This window comes from Rhodamnia argentea, chromosome 10, assembly GCF_020921035.1.
Source record: "Rhodamnia argentea isolate NSW1041297 chromosome 10, ASM2092103v1, whole genome shotgun sequence".
Lineage (NCBI taxonomy): Eukaryota > Viridiplantae > Streptophyta > Magnoliopsida > Myrtales > Myrtaceae > Rhodamnia > Rhodamnia argentea.
In genome coordinates this window covers 19,918,582-19,941,980 of record NC_063159.1, presented here as the reverse complement: position 1 = coordinate 19,941,980, position 23,399 = coordinate 19,918,582, and the positions used below count along the sequence as shown (strand labels likewise).

General features: G+C 39.7%; 1 protein-coding gene and 1 pseudogene across 1 annotated transcript; one reads left to right on the top strand and one right to left on the bottom strand.

The window, feature by feature from the left end:
• Window positions 1–7,687: 7,687 nt before the first annotated feature.
• Window positions 7,688–9,794, bottom strand: LOC115747629 (annotated as a pseudogene).
• An 8,334-nt stretch (window positions 9,795–18,128) lies between these two features.
• Window positions 18,129–20,258, top strand: LOC115747553 (nascent polypeptide-associated complex subunit alpha-like protein 2). Its single transcript, XM_030683758.2, has 4 exons — window positions 18,129–18,319; window positions 18,420–18,525; window positions 19,532–19,650; window positions 19,728–20,258. The coding sequence occupies exons 1-4, from the start codon at window positions 18,236–18,238 to the stop codon at window positions 20,076–20,078; spliced, it is 660 nt and encodes a 219-aa protein (XP_030539618.1). The 5' UTR covers window positions 18,129–18,235; the 3' UTR covers window positions 20,079–20,258.
• Window positions 20,259–23,399: the final 3,141 nt, after the last annotated feature.

Below are 23,399 nucleotides of genomic sequence, written 5' to 3'. Positions count from 1 at the left end.
AATGAAAGAACTTGGACAGCTCAACCATTTTCTTGGTTTAGAGGTCGACTATTCCGAGGAAGGAATATTTCTCCATCAGCAAAAGTATTCCAAAGATTTGTTGAAGAAATTTGCAATGCTTAAATGCAAGCCAATCTCGACACCAATGGAGCCAAATGCTAAAATGTGTGCTCATGAAGGGAAAGATTTAGAAGATGCTACCATGTACCGGCGGTTGGTAGGTAGTCTTATCTACTTAACTTTAACAAGACCAGATATTTCTTTTGCAGTTGGTGTGATGAGTCGCTACATGCAAAATCCAAAGAAGACTCATTTGGAATCGGTTCGCCGAATCCCGAGATATGTGAAGAGCACACTTGGCTATGGCATTATGTATAAGAAAGGTGGAGCTTGCGGACTAGTTGGCTATTGCGATGCTGACTACGCGGGTGATCATGATACCCGACGCTCAACTACCGGGTATGCTTTCATGCTTGGGTCCGGAGTAATTTCCTGGTGTAGCAAAAGACAACCAACAGTGTCTTTGTCAACCACGGAAGCAGAGTACCGAGCAGCAGCAATGGCAGCTCAAGAAAGCACTTGGCTTATGCAATTATTGAAAGACTCGTATCAACCAACAAAGTTTGGTATTTCTTTATATTGCGACAACTTGTCGGCAATATGTTTAGCGGAGAATCCAGTTTTTCACGCAAGGACTAAGCATGTGGAGGTGCATTATCATTTTATCGGAGAAAAAGTCTTGCAAGGAGAAATTGACTTGGAGCATGTCAGAACAGAACATCAAGCTGCAAATTTGTTTACGAAAAGTTTGAGTAGCAACAAGTTCGAAAGTTTTCGTCATCAGCTCGGTTTGGTGAAAAGAGTGGAAGCTAGTGTTGAGGGGGAGTATTAAATAAAACAACACCAGCCCGCACGTCGAGTCATCGTGATCAAGGATTGCTTATTTATGTTTATTTTTTTTTCTGTTACAGAATCCTAAACTATAAGGATTGTCAATTTTCTGTTTTACGTGGGATCCTAGTTTGTAGGGGTTTGTTTCTTCAGATATTTTAGTTAGTGGGATATGTTAGTGGGTTTTGTTATTGCTATTCTGTTGCTATTTTCTTGCTAAGTGGTTTTGGATGTTATGCCTATTTAATAGGTTTTTTGATCCGATGAATAAAAGTAACGTGAGATAGAGCAGAAACTCTCTCTACCGTCTTCTTCTCCAAAGCTTATCAAATTATTTTCTGGCCATTGAACTATTTTTTGTTGTTTGCTCGTTCAACATTATATACGTAGAGTATATGCGTTCGAGTGCCGGCCCTCCTATCCCGAGCAGCCATTTTTATAGATCAGCCAATCATTTGGCACACTCTTGCACTGGACTAGTGACTCACACATGTAGATTATCGCATTAACATCGAAATGCCTCATACGTGGCTCACCGGGTAGAGAGCGAGAGTTGCCTAGCGCAGCTCATGCCATATTCAAATTCGAATACGAGAATTGTCCCTTTTAGATCGAGCATGAATTAGTCAATCAATCTCCGAAAGCTAGTTATCATCCTCTTGTTGCGTCATTGTTGCTAAAACTCACATCAAGAGCCGATCAAGCCACTTTCGCATGATTTCTTCTTGGCAAAAGGACACTTAGAGTATTAATATTTGTATACAGTGCTCACTTTAGTATCATTATTTTTTTTTTGGATCACTTAAGTAGCAAATCGGAGAAAAAACGATCACTTAAGTGTCATTTCTAGCAAAAAATGATCACTTGGGTACCAATTCCAACGAAACGGTACACGTGGCATTTCTATTAATTTCTTAATATTATGTGGGATTTTTAAAAAAAAATCTGTCCACATGATGTCCACGTGGCAATTTTTCTTTTAAAATTCAGTCCACGAGGACTTTTAAATTAAAAATTAAGTTACTTTAAAAAAAAAATAAAAGTAAATAGAAAAATAACTTAAAGGATTTTAAAAAAAAGAAACTTGCAGTTGCAAAGGCGAGGGCTGTGAGCCCTCGCCGCCGCAACCGAACTTTTTTTAAATTTTTAACTTATTTTTAGTTTCTTGGTTTATTTTTATTTTTTAAATATTATGTGGATTTTATTATTATTATTATTATTATTTGGCTAACTAGGATGCTCCGGCGATTTTCCCCAAAAAACGCTGTTTTCCTTGTCAATTTTGTATTTTTCTCCCTTCGGTGCTACTTCTCGATATCAAATGAACCCTCATTTCCCTCTTTCCTCCTCTTTCAATCTTTTTAGCCGACCGAATTGCATAATTACAACATTATTTATATGAATATTTTACTAATTTTATATTATGAATATTTTCAATAAATTTCATATATCTTACCAATTTTATTTTATGAATATTTTCAATTAATTACATAATTACAACATTATTTATGAATTATAGATCTTAATAATTTTTTGTATTAATTATTACTAATTATGTTATAAAGATAAGCTTCACAAAAAAAATTATAAATAAAATAAATATAAACATGTTAAAAAAATACGAAATAAACTAAATATTATAAATATAAAGAATTAAAATACTTAAAAAAAAATGAAATTTAAAAAAAAAAAAAAAAAGATAAGCCCAGCCTTGCTCGGCAGTTGGGCTGCCGAGCAGCCATCTTGGGCCCAAGAAACCTAGGCTGCTCGGCGACCCAACCGCCGAGCAAGCCTTGCTTGACAGTTGGGCTGCCAAGTGGGCCTCGCTCTGCAACCTTATTGTCGAGCGAGGCCCAAATCTGTAAATATTTATTTTAAAAAAATATTTTTATAAATATTTTTTAAAAAAAAATTAAATTGGAAAAAAACCCACTTACTGCGGCGTGCTACGTATTCTACTATTTTAATATTGAAATAATAATATTTTTATTATATTGATAAATTAATATTTATATAAAAAGGAGAAGGGAAGCTTTCGATGTAGATTTTTCTGTGAATGTGTGAGAGTGCAACTTTTGTGTGCCGAACGTGGAGTCCCGATTATTCTAGTAGTATAATAAAATAATTGATTAACCAAAAAAAAAAAAAAGCCATCGAATGACCAATAGTCAATACTATTGACCGAAAGTCCCATTAATAATAAAATAGTAAAATAATATAATAAAATAACATAAAATCAAATAATAAAAATCAAATCAAATCAAATACAACTAAAGTTGCCGCTCTCATGAATTCGCTGATTATTATCAAAGTTCTTGATTTTTCTGCTTTGATGTCCCCGAACAGGGAGTTCTCGATTAAAATAATATTAAATAAAAAATATATTCTTATTTCATGAAGGAACAAGTTGAAATTTTTGACGTGCTCATGTTTTGGGATGTCAAAATGATGTATGAAAATACATATGCTTAATGAAGTGATGCGTGAACATATTTATGCATGGAAAAGTGTCAAAAAAGTTCTAAATCTATTAGATCGGTGTCAATTAAATCCTAAACCTTTTTTTAGTGTCAATTCAGTCCTAAACCATTTACATTGGTGCCAATTCAATCCTAAACCTTTTATTGGTGTCAATTCAATAATAAACTTCTTGCATTAGTGCCAATTTAGTCTTAAATCTTATGTATTTATATCAATTGAGTCAATTCAGTCAATTTTGATCGGAAATCGCTGGCATGGACGTCAATTGTCCTACGTAACCTTGCTGGTCCTAACGTGGATATTTTTTAATATTTTTTAATATTTTAAATAATGTTTAAAAATATTTTTAAAAAAACCAAAAAATGCTTAAAAAATTATTTAAAATATTAGAATAATATGAAAAAATGTCCAAGTCAACATTAGCCGTGCCACGTAAGACAATCAACAACCACGTCAGCGATTTTCGATCAAAATTGGCTAGATTAACTCAATTGGCATAAATACACAAGATTTATGACTAAATTGACGCCAATGCAAAAGGTTTAGGACTGAATTAACACCAATAAAATGTTTAGGACTGAATTGACACTAATGCAAAAGGTTTAGGACTAAATTGGCACACAAAAAAAAGCTTTAGGACTTAATTAACACTAATGCAATAGGTTTAGGACTTTTTTGGCACTTCTCCCTATCTATGCATGATAATTCGGGGAAATAAGATTGGAAAAAAAAAATATCGAGCATATCTTTGCATGATAATTATGTAACAGATTATGTTCCGTCGTCCACTTGAGGTGGCGACGATGCCGCCGAGTTGCGATACCCCGTGTGTCGGGAAGCCCCGAGGAGTTTTTCGGGATGCCGCAGAGTGGCGATGCCTTGTGTGTCGGGATACCCCATGGGCGAATGTTACGGGATACCTCGGAGTTGAGATGCCTCATGTGTTGGGATGCCCCGAGAGTTTCGGGATGAAAGATGAAGTAATAAAAATTATGGATGATCACGTTAATACATTTAATTGTGTAAATAAAACACTAGGTAATACCGGTGCATTGTGACACAATGTGACATTGACCTGCATCATATACATAATATCATGATATGTCATCATGCGAATGTTCATACATTCTTATATGTTACATGAATGCTTGTGATGGTGAATTCCAGGTTGAACGTTAAAAGATCATCTATCTTAGACTTAGAGATTTCATTTACTGGATGATGCATATGTATTTAGTAAACTCGTGTGAACGTGTGTTGTGGATAATGATGTGAAATGAATTTTTTTTTACGTTTCCGCATGCAAGTACGTAAAAATAAATAAATGGATAGGGATGATACGTGTAGCACGTGACGTTTTGGGATGTCACAGAGCGGGCCTTGCTTGACACCTTGGCTGCCGAGCAGGCCTTGCTCAGCAGCGGGCCTTGCTGGGCAGTAAGACTGTCGAGCCACACCCAAAGTGATAATTTTTTTTTTAAACCTATTTTGATAAATTTATTTTTTTATCCTATTTTGGAAAAAAGCCCATCGAGAACACTGCCTGGAGCTTTTCAAGAACTCGCGCAATTCGATAGGAAGCGACGCGCATCATCCTCCTTTCTCGAAACAGGTTAACTTGACATACTCTCCCTGTAGTTTCGATGAAATTTGAAGACAACGTTTTGCGTACCAAAACGTCCTCTGCACCGCCTGTCAAAGGAGGAGGTCAATCCTCAGGTTCGAAAAAGCCTTTGGCTTCTTGACACAGAGAGTATTGGCCTCTTTTGTCAAAGCTTTATGTTTTGGATTGGACACTAAAAGGTTTGGTGGGGAATGTATATAAGATTTCGAAAAGCATGATGAATCCGTCAGAATTACACTAAAGTACGGAGAATTCTTGTGAAAGCTTCCCCAGTTGAAAAAAAGAATGCCGCCTATATAGTTTGTGATTCTATATTTGGGCAAAAAACTGGCCATCGCAGCTAGTGTACTGTAGGGCACTGTATACGGGATGTCGGGTTTATCACTTATTATATATTGTATTAGCAAGTTGAGGTTATTAATGTATTTAGTTCATGTAATTGTACAAGGCTTAACCCTAAATTTATAAATATTTCTTTTTTATCTTAATATTATTATTGTCTCTTTCACCAACAACATGGTATTAGAGCAAAACATTCTTACGTAAGAGAATACGTGAGACCACACCGCCGCCACTAGGTTCCTACCCTTGCTTCGATCATCGGCAAGTGAGAAGTGATTATTTTGTCTTGGTCGTGATTTTGTCTCATGTCTTCACCCGTGCTGCCTCTACCACCACCAAGAATCCCCATCGCTCCTACTCTTGCGGCCTCGCCCACAGCCTCCAAGCAACTATTGGTGAATTCCAAACAGCCACCTGCAATGTTGTCCACTTTTCTGCCATCGTAGATTAACCCCAACACTTGCGCCAGTAGTGCCTCAGTCCAACGGGCAAGTTTCCAGCGATTTCTCTGGCCTCCGCTTCCGTTCCCTTGAGTTTGTTTCTTCAAGGTGTGTTTTGAGTTGCTTGTGGTGATGTGATAACTGGATCACAAAGCTATGGTGATTTGGGTGAGATTGGTGTATGTTTGTGGTGTTTCTTTTGTCGTTGTGGTTTCTGACTAGTCGAGTAAGTTTCAGGTAGTTGACTAAACACTATAGTTTACTAATAGGAAGTTTGAAAAGCAAAAGTTTCTTTAATCTCATCGTTTAGTGCTCTTATTGGTGTTCTGATAGCTTGTCGTGTTTTATTCTTGGTTTGTGGGTTTACTGATTTGGCAAGCTCTCCGTCTATTGTTTCGGGGGTGATTCCCTCTACTAGTACTCCTAATTCAGGATCTTTTGGTACCTATCATAGTGGTACTTATAGTATGAAAGGCTTACACACTACCTTGGTCAAGCTGAATGATACCATTTATCCTACTTGGTTAACGGCTCTTTCAACTTCTATTTATGCTAATCACCAGTCCAGATGGCTTGAAGAAGAATCACTTGTAGATCCAACTAATCTAAAAGAATGGAAGGTCACGGATGCTGTGTTGCGTGCTCTTTTATGGGGAAGTATGGCCAAATCTATCTGTCATCTTCTCATGGGTTGTGCGATAGCCTGTGAGGTTTGGAAATGTGTTTTACTCTATTCTAGACATAATGACATGAGCCGATTTGCGATTTGTGAGAGGCTTTATTTGAATCTAAAATTGATGATGTCGAATTGGCAGAGTATTATGGTCATTTTTCATCTTCATATCAGCATCTCAAATCCTATTTTCAACCGGCTACCATAGTTAATCAGATGAAGCAATGGGAAGCAGATATGGTGGTAGTTCTCTTCCTCCGAGGTCTTGGTCGAGATAACTTTGGCATCGGATTACTTCTCTGGGCTCTCTACCTTCCATAAAAGAAATGTATGCTACACTCCTAGTCCCAAAACTTCAGCTATATCAAATAGGTGGCTTGTAGAGGTCAAGAAGCTCATGGTTGTATTAATGGTTGTGGAAATTGGAACTCTAGTAGTTCTAACCATGGTTGTAGATGTGGATCACGGGCTACTTTAGGATACTGTGTCTTCCTTGGTGGTAAATTGTGTCATGGAAAGGTAGTAAATTGTTTCGTGATTTAGTGCAAAGGCCGAGCATCAAGCTATGGCTAATGTTATAGGTGAACTTCAAGGGGTTCATATGTTGTTGGCTAAGATTGGATTGCCTATGATTGGATCATGTATTTCGTTGTGATAATCAATCTATTATTCACATTGCTAGCAATTCATTGTTTCATGAGCGAACGAAACATTTAGAGGTGGATTTTCCTTTCGTTAGGGAAAAGGCGAATTGTGGTGATATATGGTTGGTGCAGTCAGCGGGCATTTTCACAAAGCCTCCTCGACATGGACTAGTTTCCTACATTTGCCACAAGTTAGGCCTATTTTAAATGTACACTCCAACTTGAGAGGAAGAGTTGGGTTTGTTGCTTATTAGTACATAGTGTTTGGAAATTAGGGTTATTTATGTAATTACCCTATATAATTGTACAAGCCTTAACCCTAAGCTTATAAATTTTTCTTTTGATCTCAACAATATTATTCTCTCTTTTACCAACAACACACGCATCTCTATATACTCTGCTTCATTACCCCTTTTATAAAATCAATATGCAAACTCGAACTGTATGAACATAAAATTATTTATTCTTTCCTTTTATTGGCAGAACTTTGGTACACCGAAATGAAAGCATGCTGCGAACAAAGAGGAAGAAGAAGAAAATTTGCGACCATCCAAATCCAGGGACCATGAACATCACCACCAAGAAGAGCAGCTCAAGCCATCTTCAAGAACTCCATGATGTGAGTATTGAAAGTGCAACACATGACTCGGAAGCCCTGGAATCCCGCCCCTTTGGCCAAAGCCTTGAACTCCTTCTCCGTCCTCTCTTTCGCGCCCAAGAGGTGGGCCAACATCACGCAGTCCATGTGGATCGCTCCTTTGGTCGCTAGGCTCGGGTCCGGGTACAAAGGGAGTATGCACTCCACAACGATAACCTTCTCATTTACTGAAAGCGCATCGTAGCAGTTCTTGAGTAACTTTTCGCAACATTCATCACTCCAATTATGGCAAATCCACTGCGAGAAAGTAATTTGCTTTTTATGAAGCAATCTTGTACTTGCCAAGAGACAAAATTACAGCAAAGAAAACAGCAACAAGCCTTGTCCTAGTAAATCCTGGAAATTTCAACTTCCGGAACAGGGACATCGATCTAACCTTCATGAAAATGGCATCTCCCTTTGGAACGCTGATGAACATGTCGCCTCCAACGTGCTTGACACCTGAGTTAATCCGAAGATTAAAATTTTCAGTGTTATTTTCAGCAAGGTGCTTCATATTAATTAAGGGGCAATTAATCAAGTGTGAAATGCGAATCTGTTCGTAGTTCTTGGGTTACTCTCACTTATCTAGGAAATGACAACTGATCTTGAAGTGCGAGCGAGTGATGAACATTATTTACTGGGATAGGACGGAGCAACTTCAATCACGTGAGGCAAGTCAAAGTTGATGCCTTTAATTAAAGGGTATTTGGCAACGATCATGCTGAGCACGGCCCCAATGCCGCCTCCTACATCCACCACCATCTTGAGGCCCTCGAAGCCATTTTATGTTTCCAGTATCTTCTTCATCGTAATGGTGGAGTGATCGGACATTGCCCGGTTGAACATCTTGTTGATTCGCGGGTCAGCGCCTTGATACTCGAAGAAGGTCATGGGGTGCGCCTTGGTGAATGGGGTTCCAACTTCGAGAATCGCATCTTTTAGGCAGTACCTACCAATTAAAAAGCGAAGATTCAAATTCAATACTCAAGGAACGCGTAATAATGAAAGATTAACAAGTTCTTGAGTTGTGAAATATGAGAGGAGACTCAGGATGATTCAAAAGATGGATTACGATTACCAAGGACTTACAGTTTCTCTGAGGATGACTAAACACAAATAGTTTACATTGATTAATATCGTTCCAAAATTTATGAGTTTGTCAAAGTTTTTGACGGTCATTAGCCATTTGCTTAGCAGATAAATATTTCATTCTAGCTATATACTCATATTTGTTTCAACGGTTCCATGGTCCTAGTGGTCAACATAAGGTTGGTCATTATGTACTCAGATCCTAAGACTTGGTGTAAATTTACCAAACAAAGTTGGAGGGAAATAACTGTGCGCGTCTTCTTCAATTTCCCGCCTCACCTTGACCAAGAAGGATGTTTTAGTCATGTGAAAGGGACCACCATGCAGAATTTCATATGATTGCTTCTTATTATTGGCACACACTGGAGGGATAAATTTAAATTTCATATGATTGCTTCCTTTGACGACCAGTTACAGTTTACCATGGGCTTTTGTATATTTGTTGTGTAAACTGGATCTTTATATGTCTGGCATTGAGAATGAAAACCATGAAAACAAATACCAAAGGAAAAGAGCGAAAGATGGGGAGGGGTTAAAAATAAGTAAACCAGCTTTCCAGGAGGACTTTGTCCTGGATGAACGAGTGGAGCGGGGCAATGGAGGCCCCGTCCGCGTTCTTGACCAAGAACTTGCACACGGGAGCCAAACCGTAGAGCCGCTCGACCTCGCCGCTGGGGAGGTCGCGAAGGGTGCACGTGAGCACGGAGTAGCTGGCCAGCAGCCGGAAGATCCGATCGTGCATGACCGGGGTGTCGGGGTTCTGGGTCGGGAGCTGGGACGCAACTTGGCCTGGGGAGAGGTAAGCGCCCGGCCCGGCTTTGGCCATGATATCGAGGATGTCGAGCTTGATGGTGGCGTTGAGGACCATGGGAAGGACGGACGCGCTTGCCAGTTGCATGGCGAAGAGGTTCGTCTCATCGTCCGAGACTTGAGTTGAGGTCATCTGGGTCTCAGATCGTGCTGATCCCATTCTTGTTCTCTTCTTTTCCTTTTTCTACTTCTTCGCTGAGAGTTGAGGAAGGAAAGCTATATATATATATGAGGGGTTTAGGTTAACTGTGGAAGTGGAAGCAGAATGTTACGTCCCTAGACAAAAAAGTTCATACATATGTGCTCCGATTTTCTAAAGGACTTTGCTAGCATAATATTTTTTTTTTTTCGATGACGGTGAGAATAACGGTATATTTTGGACCACAAATTCTTCAAAAAGTGGACTCCTACAATAATTTTTAATTATTTGTTATCCATTCCTTGTAAATTACAATATGTTGTTAATCTCACAGTGAATTAAAAAAATTGTCACATAAACACATTACTTCTCTAAAAATCTTAACACCAGACCTAACATTGTAAGATTGTCATATTTGTGGATATATTTAGAAGGGCAATATTGTATTAGAAACCATTGGGGAAAATACTCTATGAGTCTTAAACTTATTATACATATGTCAATTCAGTCATAAATTTTTTCAATTATGTTAATTCAATCCTAAACCTTTATGGGGAATCCCAATTCTAGTCCTGCCGGTTAATTTTCTTCAGAATTTGCTGACATGACAGTTTGGTCATGTCCAACCATCTTATATGAGACACCGGCACTTTAGTGGTTTCCGGTTAAAATTAGCCAGAATGGCCACACCGAAATTCCAAGCAAAGACTTAGTGCAAAATTGACAAAATTGAAAAGTTCTTGACTGAATTAACCACCATACCTAATTGATTGGACAAGTTCCCCAAAAATCAGATTTGAGGGAACTCTCTTTAATCATATTTTCGATCGGTGGATTGCATCTCGCATACTGTGGATATAAACCTTACACGTTAAACATAACCGAAATTAAATGCGGATAATGCCTATACTTATGACTCACCGATAAGAAGTATATAGTCGAAAGCGGTTCCCCCCAACAGTAGTTGTAGAAAGTATGACTTTATCTAGAAAATTGTTACTACCGATAATGCAATGCAAGTCATCAACACGTTTAAAAAAGAGAAAGAAAAATTTGGTATCTCTTCTTTGATTTGTGGGTTGTCAGTACATTCCGGCGGAGCGGTATCCGACAAGAGTGGTTGACGAAAGCTTGGGCTATAGGGTCTACAACGAGGCCCGCAGATCTACGGATGAGGATACATACGGTGCGACTTGTCTAGGTGGGGTACGCTTTCAATGGGGTTTATTTAAATATTCCTAAAACAAAACCCTGAATTGTTTTCTTTTTCTTTTTTCTTTTTTGGCGGTGGATGATCTAATTCTTCAAAAATTTAATACGGGACCTATGAGTGAACTTGCCTTCAACAAAACACAAATAGCAAGTGCTATAAAGTAGCCATAGTTATCAACCCAGTATCGACAGAGCTGTCTCAGACACCATTGTTGAAATTTAAGACGGGTGTGCTATCTCACGACATCGACCAACCAAAAGGGATTGGGCTTTGTAGTCTCCACGCGCCATTAACCTATACAATGAATAGTATCGAGGTTTCAACAAATCTTATGATCCGTAAGACCAAACTAATGGCAAATGGAGAGCGTGCTAGCGGAAGTAGTTTGTCTTTTTGGACTAGCGGGATGTTTCTAATCTTTTTTAACGCGATCATGGCATCGACGAAAGAAGGAAAAAGGTTTTAGAAGATTATTAGAGTGTGTATAAGGAAAGTATGTCTTGCAATTTGGACACCTCTACTTTTGATGCTGCTATATTCGGTGCTGGCTGTTTCCTTTTGTGCCGACGCCTACTGCTTCATTACTTAGGAGCCTACTATATTGCTGATGCTCAATGGATCCACAACCAACGCCCGATGCTGCTTCTTGATGTTGATACTTTCGGTGCTGTGGGATGGGGTTCCTATTGTACTCTCCAATTTTTTTCTGTCCTCTAAGACTCTGCTTCCCCATAGTTATCTCCTTTTGTTTAGGGTTGTATGTTTAGCCTGTTTTTGCTTCGTTTTAGTTGGCTTTGCCTCGGGTGGTTGTGTTCTACACGCTACTATGTATCTTGCAACCGGTTCGCCGTTGAACCCTCTCTGGCACCTATAGTGCCACCCATGGTTCATGGTTTTTGTGTCCGATTTTCTACTTGTACCTAGCTTTTTGAAAAGTTCAATACACACTTACCTTACCAAAAAAACAAAAAATAAAACAAAAAGTATGTCCATATTAAGTTGGTAATTGGCTAGAGGAATAGAAACTGAAGTAGGTAGCATTAGTAGCGTCGTCACTTCATAGGGTCAAATGGAAAATAACTCAAACGCCAGAGCCCAACTCTCGGGCATCAGAACAAAGAATTGTCCAATTAGAAGGTAGAGTATTTAGTCTCAAAAACTAAGGGTCTGTATGATAACGTTTTTGTTCTTGGGAATATATTTAGAACAAAAACATTTTTTTGTGTTTCTCTTCCTGGCTACGATTTTCAAGAACAGAAACGCGTTTGGCAAGTACAAAAAAAAAAAACTTTTTTCACCAAAAGGAAGGATTTGCAACCGGCGGCCGACAAGGGCGGAGGCCGGCGATTAGCGATGGCGGCCGGCGACGATGGCGAGGGGCGGTGGGTAGTGGCAGCCGGCGATTGGAGGCGACCGGCGGTGGTGACGAGGGGTGGCAAGTGGCGGTGGTGGACGGCGGGCGACGACCGACTACGGCGTCCGGCGGCGGGCGACCGGAGGGCGGCGATCGGCGGCGGGCGGCCGCGTCTACTCCTTGCCGTTGATGGTGGGCTATGGTGGCTTGCACAAGCTCGCCCTCGAGTTGTTTTCTAAAAAGTGTTCCGAAGAACAAGAAACAAGTTTTTTTTGTTCCTTAATTTTGCTTCAAAAGTGTTCTTTTTCTCAAAAATGTTCTCCGGAACACTTTTGGAACATTTTTTTATCATACGCGTTTCTGTTCCGAAAGTGTTCTTGGAACACTTTCGAAACAAAAACACTTTCCAGGGAGTGTTACCATACGGGCCCTAAGGGTCCGTATAGTAACACTTCAGAAAAAGTGTTTCTGTTCCCAAAGTGTTCCCAGAACGCTTTAAGAACATAAATGCGTATGGTAAAAAATTCTTCCAAAATTGTTCCGAGAACGCTTTTGAGAAATAAAAACACTTTTGGAGCAAAAATGAGAAACAAAAAAAACTTGTTTCTGGGTTTTGGAACACTTTTTAGAAACAACTTGAGAGCGAGTTTGTGCAAGCCACCACCGTTCACCATCGTCGACAAGGAGTTAAAGCGGCCGCTGTCGGTCGCCTGTCGCCGCCGGCATTGATGAAAAATGTTTTTTTTTTTTTTTATACTTGCCAAACGCGTTTCTATTCCCGAAAATCATAGCCGGGAACAAAAACATAAAAAAATATTTCTATTTCAAATATGTTCCCAGAAACAGAAACGTTACCATATAGACCCTAACTTATCCAATTTGCCCCTTTGTTGGACTCCCTTAAGCAGTGGGTAAAGTTGTCTCCTTGAACCAGCCCATGACCCAACGTGCTTCCAAGACGAGAGCGTCCATTTCCTAATCAATCTGCTTTAAAGAGTTTACTGAGTTCTTTCTTTTTTTTTTATGTCTAGTTCTTACTCTTTACTATTTAACAAATCACCGTGTGTGCTATGTGTGTGCGCATGTTGTGAAATCATGCTCCCTCCTCACTAACCACTAAGGCAAACCCCTAGTGATTTGAGTTCACTAAGTTCACAAGAGTCAAACAGTCGAACTCAAATACGATCGTTTCTTCACTTCTACCTTCAATCGATCAATCGATCGAGTCGTGACCGCTACTAGGATTTCGGCTTGGAGACATTTTCGCTCTCCCACTAAAATACCCCGATGCATCTTGAACTACACAGGCGAAGGCTCCCCTATTTGATTCTTCCACGAATGAACCGTCAAAATTCACCTTCAAAGCTCGAATCTTTTGTGTTTTTTTTTCTTTTCTTTCTATTTCTGCTGGCCACGGGCGAGAGACAAGCTCACTCAAGACCGACGAGGCTGGAGCTCACCAGCCTTGAGCGAGTGCCTCTCACATGCTGCTTTGCATATCAGAATTGTGGGCATATTTGTTGTGATGACAAATTTTTTTGTTTTTTTTTTTACTCATTTCATTTTTTTCTTCTTTTGATTCTAGGCCATGGTAGAGCTGGTGTTTTCATCAGATTCTTCCTCCTCACTTTTGCTTAACCATGGTACAGTAAGGGGCATTCTCTCCTATGCGGCCTCAGATTAAGCCCTTTCACAAACACCATTGCGATCTCTTCGTCCAGCTTAGCCTCATACTCCATCCTATCCGGTCCATAGTTGAGGTTTCCCAAATGGCCTTTATACGACGAGGAGCCATTGAACCAAAGCCCCGATACCCGATTTGAAACTATTGTCCAACTTCCAAGGTTACATCTTTTCTAGGATCGGATGGAATTCTATGATGTGTATCTTGAAATCTTCTTTTGCCTTGGACGGTGGTGCTAGCATGTGCTTCCTCGGTGCGGAGACCTTCAGATTTACTCGAACGCTTCTACTTCTTTCTCGTTGCCTGCATCCACCACTCCCTTTTCTATCTCCATTATGATACACTAATGGGAAAAAATCCCCTTGTCTTACGTCCTTTTTTATTTTTACTTATCTAAAAAGGATCAAATTATCTGAACCCTTCTTATTTTAGCTAAGTTTAAGTCTTAGGAGAATAATATTTTACGACTAGCAAGTCATTTATTTTCAAACCGATTTATTTACTATCTATTGTTTGATTGACTAATCCTTTATATTGAAATGGGTGAAGAGTCAAATGTTTTGACATTTCCTCAATAGGGGATGAGTCAAGAAAATTTTCAATGCAGCTTTTTTGTTTCACAATAAGACCTAGACGATTATCCCTGCCCTCGGTAGCTTACAAGTGTACATCCACCCTTGGTTAGGTACAATTTCCTTTCGATTTCTCCCTTGTAGCCGTTGCCCGAATTCGCGCAAGTGTGCCTACACCTCCCAAATTAACTTGACGAGGGATCCATTCTCGCGAACAAACACAACCCCTACACACCTATGACGCAAGGAATTATACACTTGCCGGGCGATATAACATGTATCTTTTTTTCTCTAGTTCTACGTTTCTTCCTGCCTTTCTATTTTACTTTATGTAAGTGGAGGTTCTATGACTTTACGCAAACAGGGTTTAGCGATAAAAGAACTACTATCGAGATCCTCTGGCCTCTTTGATTAGACCGTGCCGATTCCCCACTGTCCGCGGAGCGCTGCCGCACCTGAGAAATTCCTCGCCGGTAGCAGACATTGATGATGGCCCATATTTATTGTAAATATCAACAAAAATTGCCGCCAATTTATGCCGATTGGAACCATTCGAAGCTCGCATGTAGTACACGCACTCTAATTCTTCACTGTGTCGGACTCCGTCGAACCCGAGAAGCAGCACATGTTCAGGGAACATAACCTTATCATCGACCCTCGGTGCCGATAAGAGCGGACATTGGCTGAGGAAATCGAAAATGAAGTTGCTGGCGTAAGAAGACAAATACAATAAGGAGGAGGCGTTGAGGATTGGCGGAACAATGTCATCGAGGTGCTGAAGCTGTGGTCGGACGATAAAAAGAAGAGGAAAACAAAGCGTCGAAGAAGATGGCATGGGAGAGACACATGCTCACTGGCGGCGAAAATTTGGCTGGCCGAAGACCTTTATTCGAGACAAGTACTACTTCGATATATATATATATATATATATATATATATATATATATATATATATATATATATATATATATATATATATATATAACACACCAACTTAAAGCTCAAATTTGTTGGACCAAAAAAAAAAAAGCTCAAATTTGGAATTATCCCGATAAATTCTAAAATATTTTATCTACTAACCAAAATGGGAAATTCTTTAAATTATATTATTGTTCTACAATAGAAAAAAAATATCATTATGTGCAAATGTAATATAATTAAATAGCAAAAAGCTAATAAATCAGTGGATATAAGTTTTTCTCACTATGTGAATAAAGTACCCAAAACTTTTTCTTGCAATGGTAAAGTCCAACCCTAGTAATCTACAATCTCAAGCAACACATAAAGGCTACGTTTGGTCGTCCGGATTTTAGTCGGGATAGCATTGGATATGATATAATAAGAAATCCAAGGATTTTATCATATTCTATCTACTGTTTGGTGAACTATAAATTTAAAGTCGGATAAGTAGAGGCAAGGCACGACTAAGATCGACTCTATTTTGCTGAAACATCAAGATGTTTTAGAAATTATTCAATTATGTGTTCTAATGAGTGAGTTATTTTTTAGCAGAGGTTTGTGCCATACGAATTCAAGCACATCGACAGAGCAGATCCTGTAGAATCACCGGTCTCGATTTGGAGTCAAATACTTTGAGAACAACCCGTTAGCCTTGCTCGTTATCTTGTCGAGTGAGTAAAAAAATGCTAAACAATCTAATTATTGGGCCTCTTTTGCAGTTGAAGAGACACCCATGTAGGTCGTCCAAGAGAGCCCTTTTTGAATGTCGAGACCTTTTTTGAAAGTTGATGATCAACCTCGTGTTCGTCATAACATGTTGGGAACCCTTTCATATGTCGAAAGGGTTCAATTGGTTAAAGAACGAGGAACGTGATCTCATATAACGCCAAACAAACGATTAAAGAACAATGTCGTGGAGATACCCAGCTTTGTGGCTAGAAACCCTAGCCTAGCATCAACTCGACAATCGATGTTGCTAGAGAGGCGGGGCTCCTCCCCACTCCCCCTCCCACTCTACTCGCTAGAGAGGCAGCCCAAGCGGAAGAGAGGCGGTAGTTGTGGGAAATATCCAGCTCTCCACGTGTTTGTCCTCTTTAGAAATCCTATCCCGATCTATCTCATCCCTCCCTTGGGATTATTTTATCCTTGACATATCCCTCTTTATCCTATCGTGGCTTATATCGTGACGATCGAAGGCAGCCAAAGATACAACCTTTAGGAGAAAAAATTGTCATAATATATCGGTTGTCCTCTTCCCCTCCCTTGTTAGTTCCTGAAAAGATTTCTCTAGCTAACCTTCTTTCCCCTCTAAATCATAGCTTGAAGTGACATGGCCCTATTCATTTTTAGCCCAATACCTAAAAAAACTTTCAACTTTAACATATGTTCCAATTATATCCAATTTTTTTGTCTCATTAAAAATCCATAATTTTTACTTTTGCCTCAATTCTAAGGCCTAATACAAAAAAAAAAATCCAAACTTTAGCATATCCCCGGCACTCAACAGCCCAAAGAACAACTAGACATGGAGATCTCATTATTTGGATGAACGATATCAAATCTCGTCGTGAAACATGCTATCTTCGAATTTTGGATTCATTGTTAAGTTTGGCAATAAATTCGTGCAACGTAGGATTAACTAGCGACGATTATACATGGAAGGCTAACGGTAGTACAATCAAGACAAAAGTAAAAATTAGGGGCTTTCTATGAATGATTATATATATATAGTTGAGACATATGCTAAAGTTGAGGTTTAGGCCAGTAGAATTGAGAAAAAAGTAAAAGTTCAGGATTTTTTATGAGATAAAAAAAGTTTTGAATATAATTAGGACAAATAATAAATGTGTCCAACTCCGAAATATGCCCAATGATCTCGACAAAGTTAACATGAAAAAACTCTTTAACTTCTCTTTTATTGTCTGTTTCCTCTACACATTGCCGAGAGATACAGAGCCATTCAAGACGACGCATTTCAGATTCTCCCCGGTACTCAACAACCCAAAGAACAGCTAGATATGGAGATATGAATATTTGGACAAACGATCTCAAATCTCGTCGTCCGTGAAACCCGTTGTTTCTGAATTGTGAATATTCAATAGTTAATTCAGTAATAAAATTCGAACCGTGTAAAATTAACTAACAGTGATTATAAACGGAAGGGCGATGGTGGTGGAATTGGAATAAAAGCAAAAGTTGAGGTTTTCTATGAAACGAAAAAAAGTTTTGGATATAATTGAGATATATGCTAAAGTTAGAGGTTTTTTGGATATTAAGTTAGGAAAAAAATAAAAGTTAATGATTTTTTATGAGATATAAATTTTTTTTTATATAATTGGGACAAATACTAAATGTGCCCAACTTTGAAATGTGCCCAAAAGAGTTCCATTAGGACATTATCGGATACTAGGCCTTCATTCTTTGAGCCCTTCAACGGAACTCTGAAATGTACCCAAATGGGCTAACGATGATCTTGTCCGTAAGAGCCGTTGAGGAACAGATCGGATCGACCCCAAAGGGCTGCACGATAAGGCCCGAATGGCGTCCCACTTCGGTTGCTGAAAAACCCTCGTCATCCCCAATCCTCACCGAAGTGCAACATCAAAGCAGCCGTTTCGTCTTCCCCAAATCTTCGTCACCCGCTAACTCTCCCTGCTGAATCCGCCAGCCCTGGCACAGATGTCGCCCGCTCCGATTGTCGATCCCGTCGAGCCGGAGAAGGAGCAGGTCGTTTCCGCGGAGGACCTCAAGAAGATTTCTCAGGTGGGTGTGATGTTCAGTAATCAAGTTTCGCTTTTTTTTTTTTTTGGTCAACACCCCTCGCGCGTACGGGTTCCGACACTTGGAGTCTTGATTGTTGCAGAGCGACGAGCCCACCGTTGAGGACGTGAAGGACGACGACAAGGACGAGGATGACGATGAGGACGACGAAGACGACGACGACGACGACAAGGAAGATGGAACTGCGGGTCGGTTTTTCTCCTTTTTGCCTTTGCCCTCTCCTTGGTCGTCGATGTAGAGCTTACGTGTTGCTGTGTTATTTGTGTGTCGTTGGATGTTTATGAGCTTTTAGAGCAAAAGCTGCTGACTTGCGAATCTGGGGATTCACTTCTATGGAATTTGGGAGTTCCCTTGTTAGTCCTTTTGTCACTGGATTAACGGGGACTTATTGAAGTACCCGCTTACTGTCTCATCTTACTCGAGTGGTGTAATTGTAGGAGTGAATTATCGAATCTTTGAGTGCCCACCGAATTCGAATCCTTTTTTAGTATAATTCAACTAAGGGATAGTTGGAGTTACAATGGTTGTTCTTGGTAGGATAGAACCATGCGATGGTTTTTTGTTAGTCGTTTAACTTAATGTAGTTGTCAGATTAAGCTAGTGCTTGTTCTTTTGTTTTCCTCCCCTTGGATGGAATATTACTGGAGTTGTATTCTGGGAATTGGATTGTCGATTTGCGAGACATTCCCTCATCATTTTTTTCCGTTTTCTACCTATGCCGATCTTTTTTATTCTTCTTTTAATCTATCTCCTGAGTAAGAGTTGCATTAGTGCTGTCATTGTTTCACCCTGCCATCAGGGGGAAATAGGAATTTTAGTCTGGCGTCACCTTTATTTTCAGTTGAAACTTTAGGATCATTTTATAAGTAACATGTTTCTCCACTCCCCTCCTCTTATTTTGCTCTATTTATTTGAATTGAATAAGGCACAATGGTAGCAACTTTTTTTCATGTACTTTTAAGTGGTCTAACTACATTGGATATCAGTTAAAACGTGAGTCGGGCGTTGTTGGGTGGCTGTTCTGATTGATTTCCTGTTTTCTGAAACTAACTTTAGAAATCCTGTAATTGCATCGATGTTCAATTTTTTTCTTACTTGACAGACACTTCGATGGCCAGTTTGCCTAGTGGTATATGGGTTAAGGGTTCATTTGAGTTTACTTTCAAAACTTGGATCATGATTTGTATGGTGCAGGTGCAAATGGTGGCTCGAAGCAAAGCAGAAGTGAGAAGAAAAGCCGGAAAGCAATGTTAAAGCTGGGCATGAAACCAATTACAGGTGTTAGCCGGGTCACCATCAAAAGAACTAAAAACGTAAGTTATTTCTGTTTTCTGTTAGTTGTTATTAACTTTAAATACGGAATCGTATCTATAGATCTCTGGTGCTCCAGATACTGTTCTTCATTTCAAAGCCTGATGTCTTCAAGAGTCCTCACTCTGAGACCTATGTCATATTCGGGGAGGCAAAGATTGAGGACTTAAGCTCTCAGCTGCAAAATCAAGCTGCTCAGCAGTTCCGGATGCCGGATATGTCATCGGTTATTTCGAAACCAGATGCTTCTGCTGCGGATTCAGGTGCACTGGCAGATGAGGAAGAAGAAGATGTCGACGAGACTGGGGTCGAGCCTCGTGACATTGATTTGGTCATGACCCAGGCAGGGGTATCTAAGAACAAGGCAGTCAAAGCTCTCAAGACTCATAATGGGGACATTGTGGGTGCCATCATGGAGCTTACTACTTGAGCTTTTCTTTAGTTTTTTTTTCTTGAAACAGCTGATGTTCTGTAATGGGACTCATTCATTACTTACATGGTAAGTTTTGGTTAGAATGTGTTGAGACTTTGTTGAATTTGTTATTGGCCATGTCGAGGGTGTCTGTCCAATTAATCTATAATTGTGATCTTGAGTACTATTATTTTCTGCGCACTTGATTTCTTGTAATCTATTGCTCAATAATAGTATTTAATAGACTCAATAGAAATTAAGGGTGCGTTTTTTTTTTTTAATGAAATCATGTTGAAAAACATTTAAGAAAATATATTCATTATCGAAAGCAATTTATGTTCAATTATTTTTGTGAAATTCATTCATTTCTATAAGCATTACAAACAATTTTTTTGCAAAAGTTGTTGGGCCGTGCATTTTCCATTCATTTCTTAACTAATATACTCTCTATTTTGGTGTTTTGACCATAATATTTTTTATGGGTCTCGCTTTTTCAGCATGAGATGATACTAATATATCAAAAGTGTTCACTTTTTCTTCCTCTTAAATGTGATGCCGTTTGATTTCTTTCCTTTTTCTTTTCTTGTGGGCTCCACCTTCCATCTTATCTCTCTCAACAGATGATGTTGGTGGTCGGAATATAGACTCATTGCGCTTCAACGCTGAGGGCTCCTGGTTGGACCTTAAGGGAGTGACAGAGGTGGTAGGGGTAGAAGACGCGCGCTCGGAGTGGTGCTTGAGGAAGGGGGAGACGATGCCGGGGGCTGAGGGTGTCGGAGTTATCGAAGGAGGTGGTGGTAGTGGTGGCGGGCTTTGGTGAGGGTCTTGGTATCCCAAGACTAGGCCTTGGTGAACCCAAGGGTGGATGAAGCTAAAAAGATCCATGGGTGAATGCTCGCCATGTGGTCGGGCGACGCCATTGATTGATTCCCCAACCCACCACCCCAGAAGAGTTTATCAAAGTGGTACGTCCGAAGGTGACAAGGATAGTTTGTATGGGTGAGAGAGAGTGAAGTAGGGAGAGAAGAAACAGAAGAAATGGTATACTGAGGGTGAGACTCTGGGAGAGAGTCGAGAGCAGTTAGCTCAAGCATAGACTACTCAGTATATTAGTCACGGTGAAGAAGAAGAGGAAGAAGAAATGGAGAGAGAGAGAGAGAGAGAGAGAGAGAGAGAGAGAGAGAGAGAGAGAGAGAGGAGGAGGAGGACTACAATGTTGGTGGTCCTGTAGTTCATGATCATAATTCAGTGGACGATGACTATGTTTGGAGTCATATTGTCCATGGTCGTAATACGGTAGCTGATGAAGAAAACAAAGAAGCAGAAAAATATCAAACCCAGCAACGGAATGTCTCCAACTGTTTCCGATAAGAGCGAGAAAAAAACGAAATTTTAACTTTGAAGCTTCTCTTCTTTTCCCCTTTTCTTTCCATCCTCTTGGCTAATTGGAAAATGTTAATCTTCAGCGCGATTGAGATGGAAGGGAGGTTATCTTCTTTTCTGGATAATGATAAATTACCATGATAGGATTTAATTAAGCTAATCAGATTTAATGACACCCGGAGGTACCTCCGGGAGAGAGCGAACATAAATAGTTAAAAAAGAAGGAAGAAGGTGGGACACCGTAAGAAAAGCAGGAGGAAGTTAAACGACGGAGGACGCTGGGAATGTGGGACTCGCGGAGGATAATATAGTCAAAGAGTGTATTAGCTAAAGGAGGAGTGGAAAAAGCGAAACCCCAAGATGTTTTTGCAAATTTTTTCTTTGAGATGAATGCACCTCAAAAGAGTCAACTGAAGTCATTTGTTATTGCATATAAAAACCTTTGATATATCAAGTTAGTATAACTATTTAACATGCTTAATAACTAATTAAGGTTAGAGGACGCATATTCGGTAATCTAGGATATACTATGGATTCACGTTGGTTAACCTGTCCGAAAAATAGCAGGACAAAAAGCTCGGTAAAGAATTGGCATTGCATATCTCCAAAAGTATTATCGGCTACATCTTACCAGCAATAAGGAAAGTTGCATTTGCCTTCGCGCTTGAATTGAATGTGTAAGACAACAATAAAGTCCATGCAAGAATCTCATCGAATTTCTCTTTGACGTTGATAGGGTTATCGCCATTATCAAAGGGCAACAATATGGTAGCAAATACGTATGCAGAACGAAATTTTTTAATCAAAATTTTCGAATCAACAAATAGAGGGAAAATTATCAAAAAAAAAAAAAAATCCTAAACCTATTGTAATTGTACCAATTCAGTCCTGCACTTTTTGTAATTGTGTCATTTCAATTCATCCGGCGATTTTTGGCCCGCCGGCTCTGACGTGAACGCAGGCCGGCCGGTGACATAATATTTTCATTTTTTTAATTTTTTTGATTTTTTGAACTTTTTTTTTTTTCCTTCCCCTTCCCTCTTCTACCTCTAGGTGGTTGAGAGGTGATGACCGACAAGGCCAAGCTTTGCCCAGCCATGGTGAGGCAAAGCCAAAGGAGCAAACTTGGTAGCAGAATCAGAATCAGAATCGTAGAGAGATGAGCGATGCGTTTTCAATAGCTGCTGCGAATAAAGAAATGTTCCCACGAACGGAAAAGACGAGCGAGGACCAAAGACGGCGAGCAGAACGGAATCTGAGGGTATCAATTAAAGAAAGTAACGAGAAAAGTGGCACGAAAAGGCGATCTTTTTATGAGGGTAGCGAGGAGCAGAGGACTGTGAAGTTGGGAGATGTGCTTTTCGTCTTTGGGAGTCTTTCTGAAGTCTTCTTCTGGTTGAATGGGGATTCGAGAGACCCTCCAAAGTCCGAAGCAAAGAGAGAGAGAGAGGGGGTGATGCCCAGGCGAGGCAGGGTCGGCGAGGTCAAGCCTTGCCATGGCTGGGTGACGCTCGGCCTCGCGCACATCGCCTCTGGCCGGTCGCCGATGTCCAGCGATTGGCTGGAGGTAGAAGAGGGAAGAGGAAAAAAAAAATTAAAAAAATTAAAAAGTAAAAATTAAAATATTATGTAGCCAGCTGGCCAAAATTCGTCGGATGAATTGAAACGACAAAATTGCAAAAAAATTTAGGATTGAATCGGTAAAAAAGAAGAAGAAGAGTTTAGGATTGAATTGGTACAATTGCAATAGGTTTAAAATTTTTTTTTGGTAATTTTTTCACAAAAACAAGAAAAGAGATAATATTCATGCGCAACTTAGAAACACCAGTCTTGCTTTGCCTTCTTCACTTAAATCTTTTCTTTTTCCCTTGTTCTTGTGTCTACTTTACCACGAAATAAATAACAGTGCGTGGTCCGCACCATGCACATTAATAGGCTAATTCAAGAACAAGCGTT

What these genes read in the sequence shown, in the direction of transcription:
- LOC115747553 (XM_030683758.2), top strand. Translation starts at nt 18,236, where the DNA reads ATGTCGCCCGCTCCGATTGTCGATCCCGTCGAGCCGGAGAAGGAGCAG. An exon ending in CAAGGAAGATGGAACTGCGG is followed by an intron (nt 18,526 to 19,531) that starts GTCGGTTTTTCT and finishes TGTATGGTGCAG; the next exon opens with GTGCAAATGGTGGCTCGAAG. An exon ending in CCATCAAAAGAACTAAAAAC is followed by an intron (nt 19,651 to 19,727) that starts GTAAGTTATTTC and finishes CTGGTGCTCCAG; the next exon opens with ATACTGTTCTTCATTTCAAA.